This window comes from Calonectris borealis, chromosome 13, assembly GCF_964195595.1.
Source record: "Calonectris borealis chromosome 13, bCalBor7.hap1.2, whole genome shotgun sequence".
Taxonomy (NCBI): domain Eukaryota; kingdom Metazoa; phylum Chordata; class Aves; order Procellariiformes; family Procellariidae; genus Calonectris; species Calonectris borealis.
This window is the reverse complement of record NC_134324.1, coordinates 11,113,493-11,134,778: the sequence shown is the minus strand read 5'-3', so window position 1 is coordinate 11,134,778 and position 21,286 is coordinate 11,113,493. Positions and strand designations below refer to the sequence as shown.

The 21,286-nt window shown below is 59.0% G+C and overlaps 1 protein-coding gene and 1 pseudogene across 7 annotated transcripts; both read left to right on the top strand.

Annotated features, from left to right (window-relative positions):
- The first annotated feature begins 89 nt into the window (after positions 1-89).
- Positions 90-15,170, top strand: SLC7A3 (solute carrier family 7 member 3). 7 transcript variants are annotated; one of them, XM_075162117.1, is made up of 13 exons: positions 204-882; positions 1,783-1,855; positions 9,662-10,070; positions 10,277-10,435; positions 10,522-10,702; positions 10,804-10,916; positions 11,889-12,111; positions 12,303-12,442; positions 12,522-12,624; positions 12,928-13,139; positions 13,804-13,970; positions 14,116-14,224; positions 14,331-15,170. In XM_075162117.1, the coding sequence occupies exons 3-13, from the start codon at positions 9,701-9,703 to the stop codon at positions 14,462-14,464; spliced, it is 1,911 nt and encodes a 636-aa protein (XP_075018218.1). In that variant the 5' UTR covers positions 204-882; positions 1,783-1,855; positions 9,662-9,700; the 3' UTR covers positions 14,465-15,170. The 7 variants fall into 7 exon arrangements, with proteins under 7 accessions (XP_075018216.1, XP_075018215.1, XP_075018218.1 ...); XM_075162113.1 differs by having other exon boundaries at positions 204-983; XM_075162115.1 differs by lacking the exons at positions 204-882; positions 1,783-1,855 and adding an exon at positions 90-143.
- An 818-nt stretch (positions 15,171-15,988) lies between these two features.
- On the top strand, positions 15,989-19,603 carry LOC142087911 (serine protease 23-like; annotated as a pseudogene).
- Positions 19,604-21,286: the final 1,683 nt, after the last annotated feature.

The window sequence follows — 21,286 nt, the reverse complement described above, 5'->3', positions numbered from 1 at the left end:
CCAGTCAGCACATGTTGCTGCCGGTGTCCTTCTCAATCTCTGAGCAGGGGTTGATGCTCTTCGCTTTCATTTCCTGGACCTTACTTCAGGATCGACTACGCAGGAGCTCGCGTGCAATACGACCCGAGAGCTGAAGGGAAACGGTGAGAGCAAAGAACAGCTGGAACTGGTTGCAGCAGGGACTGTCTTGGGAGCAGGTGAGCAGTATGGAGGTGTGGTGCCATGCAGGAGTGGGGAGCTGGAGAGAGGAGCCCATCTGGAGCTTTCCTGGCTCCTGACTGCCAAAGACCTGCTGAAAACCAAGTGCCTGTGAGTGTACCACAGTGAGGAGAGTCTACGTTTCTGTGTTGGGCTATGGTGCATTCTTGCCTTATGTTGGGATGAGCATGGGGAAACATGGGCGGCTGCCTAGGGCAGCTGGCAGCTGCTTGTTTGGCAGTGCTGCTCCCCACCAGGATCCTCGCTGAACAGGTGCCCCTGGGGGTGCTCCAGCCCACTCTGCAGGCAGGGTGCGCTGCCTTCCCCAAGAACTGCAGCTGGGCAGCCTGCAGTCCTGAGCCCTGCAGAGGAAGAGGAAGCGAGGAGGCCGTCCCCATTCTTCTGGGACAGCCCTTCCCTACCCAGGGCAGCTGTCTGCCCTCCCTGTGCGAGCAGGCTCCAAGCAGGAACCCAGAGCTGCTGGGAGCTAGGCCATGCAGGAGCACCTTCTACCAGCAGCAGCCATACAGGCCAAGCCAGCAGCAGCCATTGGGCTGGAGGGGCTTGAAGACCTCTGGCTCCCTTGGACAGGTTCTGCCCCTAGTTTGGAGGAGCTCTGTGGCCTGGTTGAAGAGGGACCAGGGATGGAAGTTACATTTATAGTGGCGACACTTCTCTTCGCAGGTAAGGCTGACCAGACGTGGGTGTGTGTGGGGTCCTCTTTTTCCAGCGAATTGGCCCCTGGCCCGACTCCACGGTGTGGGGATGCAGTCCCTGCTGAGTGGGTAAGAGCCAACTGTGTCCTGGCACCACGAAGCAGCATTCAGCCGGTGGCTTGGGCCAGCTATGCCAGAGGTGGGAAGTGATGGGACCTGGGGCTGCCAATTTCTGGCCTGGCACCTGAGCTGTTTTAGCCTTTCCCTGGGGTTTACACAAGACCTTGTGCATTTGCTGCATGGCTCTACCACCTCTCCAGTGCTCAGGGGACTACAGGCTTCTGTCCAGTTAATTTTTTTAAGGGGCTTTTGAACGATGCAGACCCCTGTGGCTTGTGGTGTCACTTTTATACCTCCTGAGATGTTGGACATGTCCCCAGGATAGGGTGAGCAGAGCCTGCAGCAAGGTGAAGCTCCAAGGTGGGAAATCTCCTACCTGCAAAATAAGTTTGTGCATTTGCCAGCAGTTTTGGGACTCTTCACTATGTGGCTGTAGCCTGCCAAAGGGATTCTTGTGACCCACGGCCACTGGCAGTTGCTGACAAGTGAACAGTGGCTCCTTTGCCAGGCACCTCTGCTGCGATGAACACAGCCTGGCAGTGGTCCTGCGAGTGCTAGGCTTGGGGTGTCGGTTGGGCTGCACTGCAACAGCGCCAGGCTCCTGAAGCAGGGGTGAATGTCAGAACGGGGCCGTGCTCTGACATGCTGAGGCGGGTGAGCAAAGCTCCCCAAGCCCAAGAACCGCTGGCGTGTGTGTGCTGCCTGCAGCGATCCTCCTCCACAGGAAGGGCTGTGCTGGGGCTGGGCTGCAGGCCACTGTGTGGGGGTGACCACCCCCTGCATCACACTTACACCCTGCCCTTGCCAGTCTGCAGGTGATCAGCTGTCCCAGGAGCTGAAGCATGTAAAGAACGAGCTGGAGCGAGTGAAGGGTGAGCTTGGTACGTGGAGCTGGCTGCTTTGGGGGCTGTGGGACACTTGCAATTGTGCACTCCAAATGCACTCTCCACTGCACTTGTACCTGGAGCCCAGGTCCTGCAGCTCCGTGGGGATTGGGCTGGCTTCTTGTTCAGGGGTAGAGCAGGATCCCAGCTGCCGTCCCAAAGGGTCTGGGGGTGAGGTGTTCAGGACGCGCTGAGCACACCCCTACTTGCCTCCTGCCTGCAGCTGACAAGACTGCCCAGTGTGAAGCCTATCGCCAGACAATCTCCTCCTTGCAGGCTCAGCTCAGGGCAGCAGGTATGTTCCCTCACTGGGGTGAGCCCTCGCTCCTGGGCAGGCTGCAGGGATGCTCTGGTGATCCCTTGCTGGTGTAACTGAAGGCTGCCAGGTGGAAGGGACACAGCTCGTGGCCTTCCTCATGGGGCAGGTGCAGAGCACCGGGAGCAGCAGTGCTTTGATGCTGCCATTGCTCCCCAGGAATCTGTCGGGAAGATGCAGCAGTGGAGGAGAGTGGTGACTTGGGGAGAGACTGACAGCCGGCACATGGGAACAGATTCACAACAGCCACTTGTCCGTCTGCCTGAGCTGCTGCACCAGTGATATTTGTGGAGCTCTTGAATGAATTAATTTTTCAACTTCCTGTATTTAAAATAAAGGTGTCTTTTCCCAGTGATGCTTGCTGTCTGCTGGGATAGGGCCAGTGCCTGGTGCTGCCCGCTATTCTCCAAAGGGCTGGGCAGAAAGGGCAGGTCTGTGTCCGGCTGTGGCTGGTTCTGCTCAGCCAGAGACTTGAGGTCTGCTGCGTGGAGGAGGTGGGTCCTGGTGGATGGAGGCACAGCATGGCTCTGAGGAAGCCCTTCTGGACAAACCTGGTGCTTCCAGGCCAGATGCTTGGATGTGTGGTGGTGGCAGGCAGCCATATGGGCGGGTTTCTGCCTTAAACTGCCTTCACACTGGACGTGGGAAGAGCCAGTGCTGGCTGATGGCACGCTGAGCTTCTGCAGCTGTTAGCTGCTGCTTACCGTTTTATTAGCTGGTGACTTGTGTCAGTGACTGGGGGCAGGTGGTGGGGAAGCAGCGCTTGGGATTCAGTCCCTCGCTGTTCCTGCCTGCAGCACTGGAAGCCCTGCCCTGCTGCCTTCTCTCTGTGGTAGGTTGATGCAGGCACCTTGTCGTGCTGCCTCATGTCTGGGTGAGGCCCTGGAGAGTCCCACTGTCTGGTGCTGGCAGCGCCCTGAGGCTCGGTCGGGAAGGCTGGCCTAATCCTGTTATGTCCGGCTGGTGTTCCTGGCTGCCCTGGAGTGCTGCAGGCAGCCTGCACCCCTTCCTGGGGCGGCTGCCCTTGACCGTGCACAGGGGTGGCTGCACAGGGATGCTCCATCCCCTGCCTCCCATCCCTGCTTGGCACTCAGTCACCGAGGTGAGCAGCTCCAGTGCCGACATGATCCGCAGCGGAGCGCTCTAGCGCGGCGTACAGGCGGGATTCCCTGTACATGCATGTTGAAGATAACTTCTTGGTGCAGGTACTAAGGGAGCTGACTAGGAAAGGTGCCCTGCTAGACTTGTTGTTTGTAAATAGAGAGGGACTCATGGGCGAAGTGGTGATGGGTGGCTGTCTTGGTCATAGTGACTACGAAGTAATTGAGTTTCGAATCGTTGGTGATAGGAGGAAAAAATGCCAGCAAAACTTCGATCCTGGGCATGGGGAGAGCAGACTTCAGGCTGCTGAAGGAGCTAGTTAGTAAGGTCCTCTGGGAATCTGCTTTTGAAGGTATTGAGGTCCATGAATGCTGGTCACTTTTTAAGAGCCATCTCTTAAGAGCACAGGAGCAGGCAATTCCAAAGTGTCTGAAGTCACTGGCTTGGCTGAGCAGGGATCTTCTAGAACTTAGGCAAAAAAAGAAAGTGTGTGGACGTTGGAAGCAAGGACAGGCGACACAGGAGCACTACAGAGATGCTGTCTGCCACTGTAGGGAAAAAATTAGCGTGGCCAAAGCTCGATTAGAGTTCAAGCTGGCCAGCATTCTGAAGGACAACAACAAAGTCTTTTTAAAATACGTTAATAGCAAAAGGAGAATCAGAGGTAACATTGGTCCGTTGCTTGACGAGGTCAGTCACCTCACAAACAGGGATGTAGACAAAGCAGAGACATTCAGTGCCTTCTTCGCTTCTGTCTTCAACACTGATGGTGGGCCCTGGGACCCCCGGAGCCCTGTGTTGGAAGACCGTGACCGGGGGAATGACAGACTCCCAGCTGACCCTGAACTTGTTCGAGTTTTGCTGCTCCAGCTGGATGCATAAATCTATGGGGCCTGATGGGATTCATCCCAGGGTGCTGAAAGAGCTGGCCAATGTCATCGTGGAACCTCTCTCCATGATTTTTCAATTGTTCTGGGAGTCTGGAGAGGTCCCAGTCGACTGGAAGCTGGCAAATGTCCCAGTTTTCAAGACGGGTAAGAAGGAAGACCCTGGTAATTACAGGCCTGTCAGTCTCACTTCAGTGCCTGGTAAAATTATGGAGAAGGTTATTCTGGGAATTACTGAAAAACACTTGAGAGATAACGCAGTCATTGTTCATAGCCAGCACAGGTTCATGAGGGGAATGTTTTGTTTAACCAACTTTATTTCCTTTTATGATAAGGTCACCCATCTAGCTGACCAAGGGAAGCCAGTAGGTGTAGTGTTTTTGGATTTTAGCAAAGCTTTTGATACTGTCTCTCATGGTATTCTTCTAGATAAACTGTCCAGCACACCACTAGACAAGTCCATAATATGTTGGGTGAGCAACTGGCTGACGGGTCAGGCTCAAAGGGTTATAGTAAATGGGGTTACATCAGGCTGGTGGCCAGTCACCAGTGGGATTCCTCAGGGCTCAATTTTAGGGCCAGTGCTCTTTAATGTTTTTATAAATCATCTGGATGCAGGAATCGAATGTACGTTAAATAAGTTTGCTGATGATACTAAACTAGGAGGAGCTGTGGACTCCCCTGAGGGTAGAGAGGCCTTACAGAAAGATCTGGATAGACTGGAGAGCTGAGCAATCACCAACCGTATGAAATTTAACAAGAGCAAGAGCCGGATTCTCCACCTGGGACAGGGCAATCCTGGTTATATACACAAATTGGGGGACGAGAGGCTGGAGAGCAGCCCTGCGGAAAGAGATCTGGGGGTTTGGGTTGATGGCAAGTTGAATATGAGTCAACAGTGTGCCCTGGCCGCCAAAAGGGCCAACGGTGTCCTGGGGTGCATGAAGCACAGCTTAGCCAGCCAGTCGAGGGAGGTGATTGTCCCACTCTACACTGCACTGGTGCGGCCCCACTTCGAGTACTGTGTGCAGTTTTGGGTGCCTCACTATAAGAAGGACATCAAACTATTAGAGTGTGTCCAGAGGAGGGCAACCAAGATGGTGAAAGGCCTCGAGGGCAAGACTTAGGAGGAGTGTCTGAGGTCACTTGGTTTGTTCAGCTTGGAGAAGAGAAGGCTGGGGGGGGGACCTCATCGCAGTCTACAACTTCCTCAAGGGGGGCAGTGGAGGGAGAGCTGTTGATCTCTTCTCCCTGGTGACCAGCAATAGGACACAAGGAAATGGAATGAAGCTGCATCAGGGGAAGTTCAGATTGGACATGAGGAAAAGGTTCTTCACTGAGAGGGTGGTCGGTCACTGCAACAGGGTCCCCAGGGAAGTGGTCACGGCACCAAGCCTGTCAGAGTTCAAGGAGTGTCTGGACAATGCTTTTAATCATGTGGTTTAGTTTTAGGTAGTCTTGTGAGGAGCAGGGAGTTGGACTCGATGATCCTTATGGGTGCCTTCCAACTTGAGATATTCTATGATTCTATGATTCTATACTCCAGTTGTAGAAGCTGATGGGGCTCCAAGGGCTGATTTGGATCTGCTTCGGCAGGGCTTTTGGCCCCCTTTGCGGGCTGGAGCCACCTCCTACCCTCCTTGGCACTGGGTATGCATGCCCTGCCACTGTCTGCCTTCCTGCTGCTCCTGTCGGGAGCTTCGCTTGCTCCATGCCTCCGCCTGCTCCCGGCCCTTGGCCTGCACTGCTGGATCAGGGCCCTGAACAGGGTGGCGGGAGAGCGATAGACTGGGAGGTAAGGATGGGGCACTGGGAAGATGGATGTGGAGCTGTGTGTGAGGTCTGGAAGCTGGAGTCATGTTCTGTGCCCTGGTGCTGCTCCCCGCCCGAAACTGCCTCCCAACGGCTGCTCTTGCAAGAGGGTTTCTGGGAATAGGCAAGTCTTGATGTCATCCCCACCTCGCCACTCTGGGTACCCAGCCTCTGCTTGGCTGGGGGGGGCGTCCCCCCATGGAGCCCTGCTGTGCCCATGGTGCTGCCTGGTCCTGCCCGAGAGCACCCTCAGTGCTGCAGGCAGCAGGGCTTTGGCCCAGCTGGGTCCCTGCCTGCTGCAGGCAGCCCAAGAAGGAGCAGGAAGTGCCTGGCTGCAGGGGATTTCTGTATCTTGATCTCGAGCTTCCTTCCTGGTGGGGAGCGTGTGGCCGGGGAGGGGAAGAGGCGTTGCTGAGCCATGGTTCATTCATCCGCAAGGGCTGAGAGCGGGAAGAGATCCTGCATCACTGCCTGGCAGCTGTGCTCACAGGATGCTGGGTTGCTGTTTCCATCACCTTGAGGTCATTTTGCCGCGTGGAGCCTTTTTGTCTCCCCGGACCTTGTGTGTGCACCCGCGGGGGAGGCGGGGTGGGCAGGCACCCAGCGCGGGGCCTGTAGCGCCCTGCCTGGTGCTTCTGCCTGCTCTACTGCCGACGGCTGGAAGCATGTTGCCTCTGCATCCTCAGCAGTGGTGCTGGAGCAGAGCCTTGCCTGCGATGCCAGAGAGGGGCTGGCTCACCTTGCAGCATCACTGCCTGTTTGAATGGGTGCTTACGACACAGGAACGCTGGATTGCATCAGGAGCAGGTTTCTGGGCGGCTGGTCCCAACCTGTGTGCTGGAGAGAAGGGTTCTGGCTCCTGCCTCCCTCCTGGCTGCTGGCCCGACTGCCAAACAGTTCTCCCGAGGCTGGTGTTTCCCATCACTTAGAGCTGCCTGTTGCTTCTGGAGTTGAGGAGACTGTAGCGGAGCAGCGTGGGCACTGGCTGGGACTCACTCCCTGCGGAGCACATAGGGGTCGGGGCAGAGCCCCCCTCCATGCATCGGACTGGGCTCCGGCCGCACTCTCTGTGGCAGGGCTGGCCTCCCCACTGTGCCCCAGTCCTCGCCTTGCTCCCAGCCCCGGCGGGGCAGGGCCGCGGCTGGTTCTGTCCTCCTGGCACATCTGGGCTCGGGGGACCCTCAGTCGCCCCCTCCATGGCCTTTCCCGGGGGAGCATGACTGATGCCGCCGGCTGCACGGTGCCTTGCCCTGGGCTCGACGTTGCTGCCCGCAGCAGCCGCACTCCCGGGGGCCGAGCAGTGCCTGGCCCCTGCCCCGGTGCCATTTATGACTTGCATTTATATTTTTTTAAAATCTATGACCTGGGAGGCGGCAGGGTGGCAGAGTGCGAGGAACCGGGCATGGTTAGGGCTGGGAGGGGACGGGCTTCCCCTCACCGGCCGCGGGGCTGGTCCCGCTCGCCCGTCGCTTCCCCTGGGGCGGCGGGGCAGGTCTGCAGGGAGCGGGGGGGGCCGTCCGGGGGGGCCGAGCGCCGGTGCCTGTTTCCGGGGCTCGGCTCGGCTCGGGGCGGTGCGCTCCGGCATCCGGCGGGCGGAGCCGGTCCGCCCTTCAACCCCCTCGGCGGCAGCGGCGGCGGCAGTCCCGGGGCGAGCGGAGCGAAGCTGAACGGGACCGCACCGGAGCGAGCCGAGCCGTACTGTACCGAGCCGAGCCGAGCTGCACCGCGCCGCCGGTGAGTCGCGGCGACCGCCGCCGGGCCGGGCGGGCGGGGCCTGGCGCAACCGGTGTCGCGCTTGCATCAGCCGCCATCCGCACGTGGGGCCGGTGCGGGCGGCGGCCGGGACCTGCCGCGGCGCCCCGTCCCGGTCCCGCCGTTCCAGGGGCAGCGCTGGACTCCCCGGCGGGACGGAGCGTGGCTGGCAGCTCCCCGGGGCTGGAGATGCCCCCGCGGGGGCTGGGGTGAGGGTCCTGCCCCCGGCACCTGCCCCGAGCCGCGGCGGGATGCGGTGGGTACCGGGATGCAGTGTACAACGGGATGCGGCAGGCAGCGGGAGGCTCCCGCCGGCGGGAGCTGTGGCCCAACACGTTGCTGCTTCTCTCCTCGCCTGCCCATAGCTCGCTGCGTGCTCTCCATCTCGGACGCCAGCGTGGCTTTCTGCGAGACACCTCTCCGGCCACGGGCTGAGCCTCCCTGGAGCCAGCCGACCCGCCTGAGCAGCTTTCCCCAGGCCGGCTCTCACGGGTGCTGGTGTGGATCTGGGTGCTTAACGTGTTCCTTTCATCGGGCACGGCGAATCCCAGCACAGCAGGGCCCACGGCGGTTAGGAAGGGGAGGCTGTCCCACATCCTCCTGCTCGGCGTCGCTCGTGCTTTTTTCTCTGGGAATAAGGGCTGGGGACGTTTCTGCTCCCAGCCCCAGTTTGCAGAGCTCGCGTCGGGCGTCAGAAGTCCTTGGAGCAATCGAGCAGCGCTGGGGAAGACAGCCAGAGCTGTCCGGGCAGTGGCTGGGAGGGTGCCAGTGCTGGGGCACTTGTTCCCTTGAAACCTGGCCCAGAGGCTGCCCTGGGCTGGGACGGCTCCTTGGGCCAAGGCTGAACGTGACATGTGTCAGCTCAGGAGAAGGTTTCTCCAGAAATGGGCTGGTTTGTTGGTTATGGGGAAGCAGACAAGCTGATGGCTGCCACTGCAACCCTGGTAATCCCCCTCAGTGGAAAAGGGTCACAAAGTTATCCTTGTGTGTACTTATGCTGATCCATACAGTGTGGTGTTGGTGCTGTCCTGGGTGCCTGGTTGGAGCATGTTTTGTTTCCCAATGAAGGGAGCAGCCAGTGGGGAGGAGGTGCTGGTGGGTGAGTGGTTCAGTGCTGGGCACAGGGTGCCAGCCGTGACTGCAGGCATTGGGATCCGTTTTCCTTGCGGCTCCTCTCACGTTGTGCCGGCTGCCTGTTCCACAGGGTGCTCATGTCCCAGAGGTTTTGGGGATGGGTGGCTGCTGTGAGCAAGGAGAGTGGGGGTGTCACACATTTAGGGCGATTGCAGCCTGCGGAGCATGCGGGCTGCTCAGCAAGCGCCGTTCGCACGCAAGGGGTGTGCGCCGGGGGCCCGCACTGTGTGTCTGGCCACGCATCCCTGCCGAGGGGGTAGCACAGATGCTGGGAGCAAAGGAGGAATGGCCGCGTCCCAGTGAGTCAGCCCAGCCTGCCAAATCCTCTCCTGGAGGAATGCTTTGTCTCTCTGCCATTGCTGCTGCATACGCCCACGCACCAGGCCGGAGGGATGCGCCAGCAGTCAAGTTTGGGCTGAGGGATCTCCAGGCTGCCAAATCAGTGAGGAGTTGCTGGGAGACAGTGGGCAAGCTCTGGGACGTGCCCGGGGCCCCATGGTGGGGACCACACAGGGTTTGTGCAATGAGCCCATTTCCCACCACGGACTCACTGGATTCATCCCTGGTTCACTCTCCAGGTGCAGGGACTGCGCAGGTGGGGTATGTGCAGCCCCGCAGTGCCTTGGAGGGAGCCGCCACGGTCTCTGCCCAACCAGCGTGGTGGGGGCTTTGTGCCGACGGGTTGGCCAGGAGCAGGCACAGCTCCTGGGGGCATTGCTTGCCTGCCCTGTTCCCCGCAGTGTGGGTCCTGCTGCCTGTAGGACACTGAGCTTCACGATCCTATGGTCCCTTCTCTTGCAGGGGTTTTGGGCAGCTGAGCACCACACACGAGAGGACAAGATGTTCGGGGGAAAAATGACCAGCGTTGGGAAGAAGCTTATCCGCCGGCGCGTGGTGGATCTGAGCTCCGAAGACACGCGTTTCGCTCGCTGCCTCTCCACGCTGGACCTTATAGCCCTGGGGGTGGGCAGCACGCTGGGGGCCGGCGTGTATGTGCTGGCCGGCGAGGTGGCCAAGGAGACAGCTGGTCCCTCCATCGTCTTATGCTTCCTGGTGGCTGCTCTCTCGTCGGTACTGGCTGGACTCTGCTACGCAGAGTTTGGGGCCCGTGTTCCCAAGACTGGCTCTGCCTACCTCTACAGCTACGTCACCGTCGGTGAGATCTGGGCTTTCACAACCGGCTGGAACCTCATCCTCTCATACGTGATAGGTATGGGGCCGGGCAGGGTGCTGGCATGTGTGCCCAGGATCCTTCCAGCACTGCACTGGCAGTGTGGGGGGCTCATGGTGGCAGTGTGTGGTGCTGCAGGAGCAGGGTGTGGGGTGGGATCTGCAGGGAGGTGGGTGCTGGGGTGGGGGTGGCCGGTGTTGCTCTGCCCTGTGCTCAGACTGATGCACAGATTTGCCATTGACTAGGCACGGCCAGCGTGGCTCGAGCCTGGAGCGCAGCATTCGACAACATCATTGGCAACCACATCTCCACCTTCTTCATGAACAAGACCACAGTGCACCTGCCAGGGGTGCTGGCTGAGCGCCCAGACTTCTTTGCCCTGATTCTGATTGGGCTGCTCACCGGTGAGTGCGTAGGAGCGGTTCCGTGGCACTGCGGGTGGTGGCATGGGAGCCTGGTGGGTCCCCACTCACCCATTCCATCTCTTCAGCACTGCTGGCCTTCGGTGTCAGTGAATCCGCCCTCGTGAACAAAATCTTCACGGCGGTGAACCTGGTGGTGCTGGGCTTTGTCATCATTGCTGGCTTTGTGAAGGGAGACATCAAGAACTGGCAGCTCTCGGAGGAGGACTACAACAACGGCTCGTACCTGGACCCACTGGATGATATTGGGTGAGGAGAGCAACCGTGCCAGGCCAGGGTCTGGCACAGGGCTGGCACAGGCCCCGCTGTCCACGCACCCCACAGCAGCTCCTCTCCTCCCTCCTGTCCAGGAAAAAAGCCTTTGGCTGCGGTGGGTTTGTCCCCTTTGGACTGGAAGGGATCCTGACTGGCGCTGCCACCTGTTTCTACGCCTTTGTGGGCTTTGACTGCATCGCCACCACAGGTACTGTCTTGGGCGAGGGCAGTGTGGGCATTTCCCCAGCGCAGGGGGGAAATGGCTGGGTGGGACCCGGCAGGGGAGATGCTCCATGGTGTGGGAAACAGCCCGTCTCTCTACTCCTGGGAGGTTTCCCCGTGGTGGCTCTGTCCCTGGGGGAACAGGGGGGAACAGGCTTACAGCCTGCCCTACCCCAGGAAAGGGGGCTCCCTGCACCCCGGGGTGGGAGCGGGGCTGCACCCTGCCTGCGCAAGCAGTTCCCGGGGCAGCGGGGAGCATTTCTGCTGCTGAGTCGAGGCTGTGACAGCGCTGGGAATTGGTAGTGCCTCCTGGTTTTTTCCAGCCTCAAGCAACGTTTTTCTAAATGACTGAGTTCATACAGAACCACCGCTCTCTGGAGCGCAGGGAGCCCTCTTAATTTCCTCTCATTTCCCCAGGAATCTACTTAGTGGGTGGCTGGTACAGGCTGTTCTGCCTGACCTCCCTGCCTGTGCCTCCCCGCCCCCAGGGGTTGCCTGGCAGCTGCCTCTTTCCCTCCTATGCTGGCCGCCGAGCCCCTTGCCGGGGAGTGTGGTGCAGCGGGAGAGCACGCCTTTGCAAAGGCCGGGGGCCAGAGGGCATGGTGGCTGTGTCTCTGTGTCCATGCGCAATGGAGGATCTGCATTCAGTGGACTCTGTGGGGAGCAGGAGCTGCTGGTGAGGGCAGAGGGCCAGCACGACCAGGGGGGCTGCGAGCCCAGCTGCCGGGCAGCTGCATGCCTGGAAGCCAGGGCTGCAGCCACACGCCTCTGCTCTCGGCAGTGCCGAAGTCTCTGCCAGCGCAGCAGCACAGCTGGGGACCCCTCCTCTTCAACAGCCCCTGCCTGCTGCTGCCCAGCCCCACACTGCCATGGAAAGTCCCTGCTGCGTACCCCACGGCCAGCTGCCCCGCGCTGTACCGAGGAGCGGGGATGGATGCTGCCTCTTGTCTCTGCACAGGGGAGGAAGCCAGGAACCCACAGCGCTCGATCCCCATTGGCATCATTGTGTCCCTCCTCATCTGCTTTGTGGCTTATTTTGGGGTCTCTGCGGCCCTGACCCTTATGGTGCCCTACTTCCTCCTGAACAAGGACAGCCCCCTGCCTGAGGCTTTCAAGGCGGTGGGCTGGGAGCCCGCCCGCTACGCCGTTGCCGTTGGCTCACTCTGTGCCCTCTCCACCAGGTAGGACTGGCTGCATCCCTGGCACTGCCTGGCATGGCACAGGGACTAGCAGCATGCGTTCCGACGGGGCTGCGAGTTTGCCCCATCCAGCTGCTGTCCTCCTCCCAGCCCAGAGCCGGTCCTGTCCCCATCTGGGTGGTGGGTGTGGACAGCTTTCCTGGCAGGCCCTGAGACATCTCTCCCCACGGCAGCTTACTGGGCTCCATGTTCCCCATGCCCCGTGTGATCTATGCCATGGCGGAGGACGGGCTGCTCTTCAAGTTCCTCTCCAGCATCAACAGCCGCACGAAGACCCCCCTGTCAGCCACCATCACCTCGGGGCTCCTTGCAGGTAAGGCTCCCAGCCGCTGCCTCACGCTTGGCCCCGTGGCGGTCCGGAGCCGTGCTCATGCTGCATGTCCTTGTTGCAGCGGTGATGGCCTTCCTGCTTGACCTGAAGGACCTGGTGGACCTCATGTCGATCGGCACGCTGCTGGCTTACTCCCTAGTGGCGGTGTGCGTGCTCATCCTCCGGTGGGTGCCTCCTCTCGTGTGGCGGTGCCTGGGGTGGATGTGCATTGCACCGAGCCTGGGGCTTGTGGCCACAGCTTTTTCCAGGGGGACGCAGCCTGGGGAAGCATCAAGCCCTCAAGATGGAGGCTGCTCACAAGAGCCTGCATGGTGTCTCTGAGCACATCCGTGGGGTGGCCGTCGTGGTGCTGCTGCCAGAGCAGCATGTGGGGCTGGAGGAGCGGGAGGGGTATGAGGGTGCTGCCCACTGTCCCCCTGGGCTGGGAAGTTCTTTGGGCTCTGCTGCAGCTTGTCCCATCTGCTCAGGTACCAGTCTGGGCAGCTGAACTCCCCGAAGACCATGGAAATGCTGGAGCTGAACAGGAATGAGGAGGAGAGGGTGATCATGAACCCGACCATCACCACTGCCAGCACCCAGCAGAAAGAGATGCTATCCCTGGCAACGCTTTTCAATCCGCCCACGGACACCCCCACCGCGCTCTCAGGGCGCATCGTCTACGTCTGTGTCTCGGTCATCGGTGAGTGAGCAGGAACTGGTGGCTGATGTCCCCTCCTGCCAGGGGCCAGAGCATTTTGGCGTGTCTCCACAGAGCCAGGAAGGGATGGCGGGCACACTGGGCCGAGGAGAGGGGCTGGGCAGCACATGCTGCTAGCCATTCTTGGCAGCGCCAGCGGGCACTGGATCCGCTCTGGCCTGAGCAGGGGGCCAAGCGCAGGGCACGGCTAGGGTTTGGGGCGCACAGGGGCTGATGGAGGATGTGGGTGCTAAGCCAGGCATGTGCGGATGATCAGGGAGCTCCCTGTGACAAGCCTAGCCCAGGCTGGCCACCCAGCGAGGGTGGTCCCTGGCCCCCTGAGAGCGCTCGGGCTCGGCCAGCAAGGTTTGATCCATCCATCAATGGCTTCATTGTGCAGCCAGAATGGGGTGGCTCAGCCAGGTCTGGGTAAGTGTCAGAGCTGGGTTTGAGCCCAGCCGAGTGCAGGCTCCCCTCAGCTTGCCGGGCTGGCGAGTTGCCCCAGCAAAGCGCTTTCCTGAGGCTTTGGGGTTGGTGTTGGAGACAGCACATGCTGGACCCGTACCTGACCGAGAGGAGTGGGTGCCTTAGCCCAGACGTTGGTGAGGCTTGGAGTCCCAGGGAGGCCACGTGCTGTGCAGCCCCCTGACTGCCCCCTTTCTTGCAGCCACACTGATCACGGTCATCTGCGTGGTCCTGACCCTCAAGGTGACCGCGCTGAAGGATGCCAGTGTGGGCTGGATCGCGGCCCTGGTGCTGCTCCTCGTGGCTCTGCTCATTCCCACCATCATCATTTGGAGGCAGCCGCAGAGCAACGCGCGGTTGAACTTCAAAGTGAGTGCAGCCCCCAGCAGCCCGGCATGTGCAGGGTGCTCTCTGGGCTGTGGCAGGGGTGGGATCCCTCTGTGGCCAGGAGCATCCTCGAGCCCGGCCAGGTCCCTCAAAGCACAGCTGACATGACACCTTTTGTCCCTTGCAGGTACCTTTCCTCCCACTCCTGCCGATCTTCAGCATCTTCATTAACATCCTGCTGATGGTACAGCTGAGTGCTGGCACCTGGGTGCGGTTTGCCATCTGGATGGCTGTGGGTAGGTATCCTGTGGAGGGCAGTGCAGTGCCTGCAGTGTCTCCCCTCAGGGGCTGTTACACTGCCAGCCCACCGCTGTGCATTTCATTGCGGAAACTGTCCTGCAGGTTTTATGATTTACTTCGGCTACGGGATTCGGAACAGCGTGGAAGGGAAAAATGCAGAGGAACCCTGTGCCACAGTAGAAAAGCCTGTCCACCACCCTGGACTGGACCTCGGCCCCGGGGCTGCTGCGGTCTGAGGGACTAGGCACCGGCACGCTGTGGACCTCTGCCAGTATTCCCGCTCGGGGACAAGATCATGATCCACGCAGTACATGCATCCCCTCTCTCATGGGGAGCGAGTCCCAGAGTCAGGACTGCAGAGCCGGGTCGTGCATTGCCCTTTCCCCTCACAGAGCAGATGTCACAGAGGCGAGTCCCAGGGCTGGGTGGGAGCGCTGGTGGCCCAGGGCTGGTCTCTCCCATCCCCCCAGCCCCGCTGAGGGGCAGTGACACCGGCACGGCCCTCCCTCCATGGAAGCTGCTGTCAGAAATGCTGCTTTCCCTGCTCACGGAAGGCCCCACGTGATGGTGCAGCTGTATTCGTTCCGTCTGTCCATGTGGCTGTCCACCTACTCTCTGTGCTTTCCAAGAGCTGGGCGTGTACATGGCAGCCATGGCTGGAGCTGTGTGATGAGGCTTGGGGCGGCTCGTTTGGTACCGCCAGCAGTCCGGTGCTCCCTGGCAGCACGGGCCTCAGCTGGCCAAAACCCTCTCCGTGCCTGGGATTTGCATCCCACGCTGAGCCCCGTGCTGCCCCAGCCATGCTGCTTGGTGTGAGCATCTAGCTCGGGTGTCTGTGAAGATGTCCACAGTGTAGCCGTACCAGTGTCCAACCTCATATGCCTTTGTATAATTGGTGTTTTAATGTCGACTTTTATACCTATTAAACTAAATGTTTTTTAAGTGCTTGGCTCCGTTTGTCTTGCCACACCTCGTGTTAATGCCCTGTGGTCACGGACCCCCAGGCACGACCCCACGTGCTACTGGGCCAGGTGCCAGGCTGATGCCAGCACAAAGCAGGGCTCGGCCACAGCCGGCTGTGCTGGAGCTCCCTGCCCGAAACCTGCCAGCTGGAGCCACCAGCCCTTGCACTGCCCCCTGGGACAGTGAGCCAGTGAGCCAGGAACCATGGAGCAGTGCTCCAGGCCAGCTCAACCTAGCACTGCTAGTACCTGTGGGCATGCCATGGCCCTGCCCTGCAGGCCCTGCGCTGCGTGCAAGTGTGTAACCAGGTCCCAGAGCAGCGGCTGCAGTAAAGACCTTGGAAATATCTCCTGGAGGCTCCAGCAATGGCCTGCAGAGGAAGCGTGGCCAGGAGCTGGGCTGCATCCATGTGAGAAGATGATGATTTCCCAGATTCTGCTCTGGTGTAAATCAGCTCTGACATTATTTTGCAAAATAAACTAATTTAGGGCAGATGGATCTTGCGTGGTTTTGGCATCTCTGCCTGTTTACTGGCAGTGGAGCAGAGTCACTGCACCATCAGCAGTGAGGGCCCCACACCATCAGCTCTGCTTGGCCTTTGTGCTGGAGCTGTGAGCCCTGCCCCAGGGCTGTGCCCGGAGTAAAAGGGGCTGCGGCACCTGCTCTGGCCTTGTGTCGGGCCCTGCCTGCCCTGCTGCTCCAGGCCGGGCTGCCCTGCCAGAGCCCCAGGCTCCAGCCCTCAGGCACAGCTGACTCCTGGCACTGGCTCTTCACAGGTGCCTCCAGCTCTGCTGGTCATGCCGGTGCCTCAGTGTGCCACGCTGGGTCTCACCAGCCTGCCTGGTGGGTATCTTCTGGCCAGGGGCAGCACATGGGGCCCTGCTGAGCCCAGAGCCAACAGTCCCCCTGGCACCGATGCACCCAGGTTCGGTTGCTGTTGCCCAAGCCTAGCGGGCAATGGGCCCATGATATGGCTGCAGCCTTCATCCCGTGGCTTGGCACTGCTGCAGCCCCCCATGCCTTTGTTTGTCCCCGTGTCCCCATGCACATGTCCATGCCTATGGCCGTGCGTGGGTCTGTTTGTGCCCATGGGCATGTCCATGCCTGGCTCCAGGCCATCCCACTGAGCACCAGCCTCCCATCCTGGGCACCCATTGGGAATGGCAGAGCTTTGGACATGGAGTGGAGAGCTGGAAGCCCTGGGCAGCTCCCACCACGGCAGCCCAAGGAAGCAGCTGTCTGGCAGCTGCCAGTCTGTGCTGGTGCTGTGTGGTGGGTCGGTGCCAGCCCGCCACGGGCACAGATGCTGCCAGGAGCGCAGCAGCCCTGCCTACCCCTGGGCCCCATACCAGGTGCCCTGCCCTTGGCTGCCTGCCTGGGGAGGCCGCCCCAGCCCTGGGCACCCACTCTGGGGGGACCCTGCCTCCGTCTGCCCTCCTGGGCAAGCAGAGCTGCCAGGGGTGGCACCGCATCCTCCACCAGGCAGCGCCTCTCTACCTTTCCTGGGCCCCGCTGGCATTACCGTACATCTCGGTGCATCAGTTGGTGGATGAATAACACCCAGCTGGAGCCCCAGCATGTTGTTGGCACAAGGGAGCAGCCTGTGCTGCTCCCACCACTTTAACTGCTGCCGTGCCAGCCTGTGTGTGGCCTGCTGAGATACACTGATAGCAACCCGGGGCTCCATTGTGCAGAGAGGGGCTGGGAGGGAAGCATGTTCCTGTCAGGTGTTGGGGGCTGCAGGGTGGGCTTTCCCCTCCTGTGCCAGTCTGGAAGGACCATTTTCTGGTTTGAGAAAATGCAGCAAAAAGCAGAGCCTGGCTTTGCTGCTGAGAGGCCCAGTCCCCAGCCCTGCACACAGCTGCCTGTGGTTTGCCCCGTCAGCCGGGGAGTTTCCACCCAGATTCGCAGTGTAGGCTGTGTTCCTGCCTGCCACCCGGCCGTGGGGCTCCCTGGGGTGGCTCCAGCCCCAGCAGAGCGGCTGGCAGAGCCCTGGAGGGAACCAAACAAGCCTGAAGCTGCTCCCCTGCATTGTGCCTCTGCCGCTGCACGGCTGCCGGGTGGGACGCATCCATCAGCAGGGCGCGAGCCCTGGAATCCGGGAAATCCACCCCGGGGCAGACGGTGTTACTGGCGCGACAGAGTAAACGCATCAGCTTGTGATATTTCTGCAGCGACACTGGGTTGCGCTGCTGGGCCTCGCCGTCCAGAAGCGCTCCAGGACATCAAAGCCGGTGCTAGGTGAGATTCCTATCACTCCTTACTCACCCGGCTCCAGGCAGGTCCCAACCCTTCTGCTTTCTGTGGTAACAGCTCAAGCATGCACGACGCAGTAGCTAGCACGAGGCTGTGTGTATCCAATAATCCTCCCAGCCCTGAGCCGCGGCAGGTGGCCGGCTCTCTAATCTTGCAGGCTTAATACTCTCCTTGCTTTGCCTTTGCAGGTCTGGCACGACGACTTGCTGCCAGGTGGTTGCTCTTCTCTTGCTTTCCTTTCTTCCCAATGCTGCAGCTGGTGACCTGGTTCCTGCTCTTGTTCCCCGGTCCACGCTGCAACTAGCCAACGGTGGTTCTTGTCACAGCCCGTCCCAGAGGTAACAACACGCTGCGATGATGCCTGTGCCCCGTGGGAAGCTGCCCTGCTCCCTCAGGACTTCCAGGAGTACCTCTCTTATGAGACAGTGTATCCCAATGGCACCCGCATCCTCACCACGGTGGAAGTAAGCCCCCGAGCGAGTGGCGCAGAGAGGAGTCGGTGCGAGGTTGCATGTGCGACGCAAGCAGCAGATTTATGGCGCAGACAGGCGGTTTTCCGTCAGCGGGAACCAATTCCTGGTGAACTATCCCTTCTCTGCCATCGTCAAGATCTCCACGGGCTGCATGGGCGTGCTGGTGTCTGAGTGGCACACCCTCACCACTGCCTGCTGCATTCACAACAGCAAAGACTACGTGAAGGGGGCTAAGAAGATCAAGGTGGGTTTCCTGACGCCAGCACAGGGCGCTGGCAACAGGATGGGGACGGGGAGGCTGGTGATGTGCTGAGCTTGGATGCAGCACACGCAGGTGCCCATGGGCTGGATCCGGGGCCCCAACTCGGTCACATGGACTACGACTACGCCCTTTTGGAGCTGCACAGGCCACACCGACGCCCACACATGAAGCTGATGGCAGCTCCAGCAGTGGAGGAGATGGCTGGGAAGAGGATTAATTTCTCGGGGTTTGACAGTGACTGGCTGGGTGAGCTGGGTGGAGGACGAGATGGTCCACCTCATCTACCAGCACCGTGATGCCAGGCCTGGTGCGTGTGGCTCTGGGGTCTATGGCAAAGTGTGGGACCCTGTGTGACACAAATGGGAGAGGAAGGTGATCAGGGTCTACTCAGAGCACCAGTGGCTGGAATTGGCTGGGGAGCACCACGACTGTAATGTTGCTGTTCGTCTGACGGCTCTAAAGTTTGCTCAGAGTTGTTACTGGATCAAAGGGGATTCTAAAAGCTGTCACACTGAATGAGAACCGCAGCCTGCCTCTTCCCCTCCCCAGTGCAGATGGCTTTAAGTGTGGTGGTCCTGGGTGAGAGCACAGCCAAGGAACCTGAGGAGCAGCAGCGTTTCCTGGCAAAACTGCTCTACTTTATTCTGTTCTCTATCATGGAGGAAGAGGGTCTCCACAGATTACAAGGGATCCAGTAGAAACTCACTGGAGTCCAAGTTCTGATTCCCTGGGAAGCCTGAAGGGTGGTTTAAGCTCCTTTGGTTGGTGCTGGCACGAACTCAGCATCAGGGTTCTTTACAGAAAGAGCTTGGCTGTCGGCTAGGGAAGGTGCCCTCTGCTTCCAGCACGTTAACTGCTCATGACTTGGAGAGGCAGCCACATGCTTGCTACTAAGCTGTACCCGGTTTTTCTTGGGTCTCATCAGGTCTCTCGGTCTGTTGTCTTGGCACCGCCCCAGCAATGTGAGGACAAAGGATCTTCTAACAGGACCTTTGTCTGCTGATGAGAGGTGTCTGAATGGCAGCCCTGAAGGCTGAGTCTTCTGGGCACAGAGCGTGCCATGGCCAGGAGCCCAGCTAGGGCAAGAGGGGCTGCTCCAGGACCCTGGCAGCCACCGTGCTTGGGAATGCTCTTGGCAAGGACACCTCTTCTGACTGATGCAGCATGGTGCCACATGGGTACCTACATGTGGCAGCACAGGCCAAGAGCTGGGAGCACCTACTGACTTGTAAACTTTCTCATCTCTCTTTGGTTCTCTCTAGGATTGCTGTACAAGTAAGGGATCCTGACATTTACTGCAGCTGTAGTATTTGATGTGGATTCTTTTAGGCTGTTCTGGTTCTGGCTGGGACAGAGTTAACTTTCTTCCCAGTAGCTTGGGGGGGTTCTTGATGCTTTGGTTGTTGCTGGGTGGTGCTTGCACTGGGGAGTTTTTGTTTCTCTTTTTGGCCTCCCATGCCCTGCCACATGCAGGGGAAGCTGTGTGTGGGGGTGGAGCCTAGCTGGGGTGGTTGACCCAGCTGGACAGTGGGGTATTCTATACCATGTGACATCATGCTCAGTATAAAAACCAGGGGTGTGGGGGGGCTTGCCCCATTCGTGATACATGGTTGGCAGTCAGTGAGCACTTGGATTGTGCATTGCATGCTTTATATATTCTGTTGTCGTTGTTGTTATCATTGTTATTATTACTGTTCTACTTCATTTTATTTCAATTATTAAACTGGTTTTATCTCAACCCGTGAGTTTTCCTACTTGTGCTCTCCCAATTCTCTCCCCCGTCCTACCGGGGTGGGGGGGTGAACGAGCGGCTGCGTGGGGTTTATTTGCTGGCTGGGGTTAAACCAGGACAGTCCTTTTTGGCGCCCAACGTGGGGCAGCAAAGGGCTGAGATAACAACAGATTAACTAGGGCATATTAAGGAATTCGTATCTGTTAACATATTTATTTATCTGATCTACACCATGCTCTTGTTTTTACTGTACCTGTTAAAGATTGTTGTTGGGTTTTGTAGTCTGCTGTGCTCTGCAGTGATTAATGATGTTTTTCCTGGGAGATTTGTTACTAAAACACTGGCATGGGGGGTGATTTGGGATTTGGGATTTGTAATGAAGCCGTTACTGTATTTCGGGTACCACCTCATGGAGACCATACCTCTTCCTCTGAGAGATTTTTTATGGAGGAAATAGAGAATGGCACCCTCACTACCTTCCTCTATGATGTCGTCTCCTTCGTTAAAATAACTTGTCAGTACCTTGAACATCCCTGGGTAGTTAAGATACATCTCTTGGTACTCCTTGGGAATATTGTTTCAGTTTTGTCCAAGGTTAATAAGCAATTTAAGAATGTCATCCAGAGATCTGCACCAAGGCTGGGTAGTTATGAGCGGCAGGGTGACTGGGATAGCATGGGCAAATGCTTAGGATGATGGGCACCCCCAGTGTTCTGGAACTTCACCTCTGAGCAAGTGCAGAATCCTGAAAAATCAGTAGAATATTTGGAAAAAGTATGCTGTCACCCTGGCAATTCTAGGGAGACACAAATCACTGCAATGTGCTGGGGCCTGGCCCTGTTCAACACCACTCAGAACCCTCAGGGGAAGAAAAGGTCTCTGCAGCTGATGACAAAACAACAGGCCCTGTGGTTCCCCCACCCCCCACGGCAGGCACGGCAGCTACTCCGCCCCCTGCCACAGAGAACCAACCCATTCCAGTTTCAGTTGCTCCTATACAAAAAAGAAAATGCACAAGGAAACCCGCTCGTTTAGTAAGGGATGAAAATGAACTAGGGCCATCATGAGAACAGGAGGAGGAGGAGGCAGAACCCGTAAATGAGATGGTGACCACTCGATCCCTGTCCCTGGGGGAGCTGCGAGATATGCGAAAAGACTTCAGCGGTCGTTCAGGCGAGCACATTGTCACCTGGCTGCTCCGATGCTGGGATAACGGGGCCAGTAGCCTGGAATTAGAGGGTAGGGAAGCGAAACAGCTGGGATCCCTTTCTAGGGAAGGCGGCATTGACAAAATGATTGGACAAGGGGCACAAGTCCTCAGCCTCTGGAAGTGACTCCTGTCAGGTGTGAAGGAAAGGTTTCCCTTCAAGGA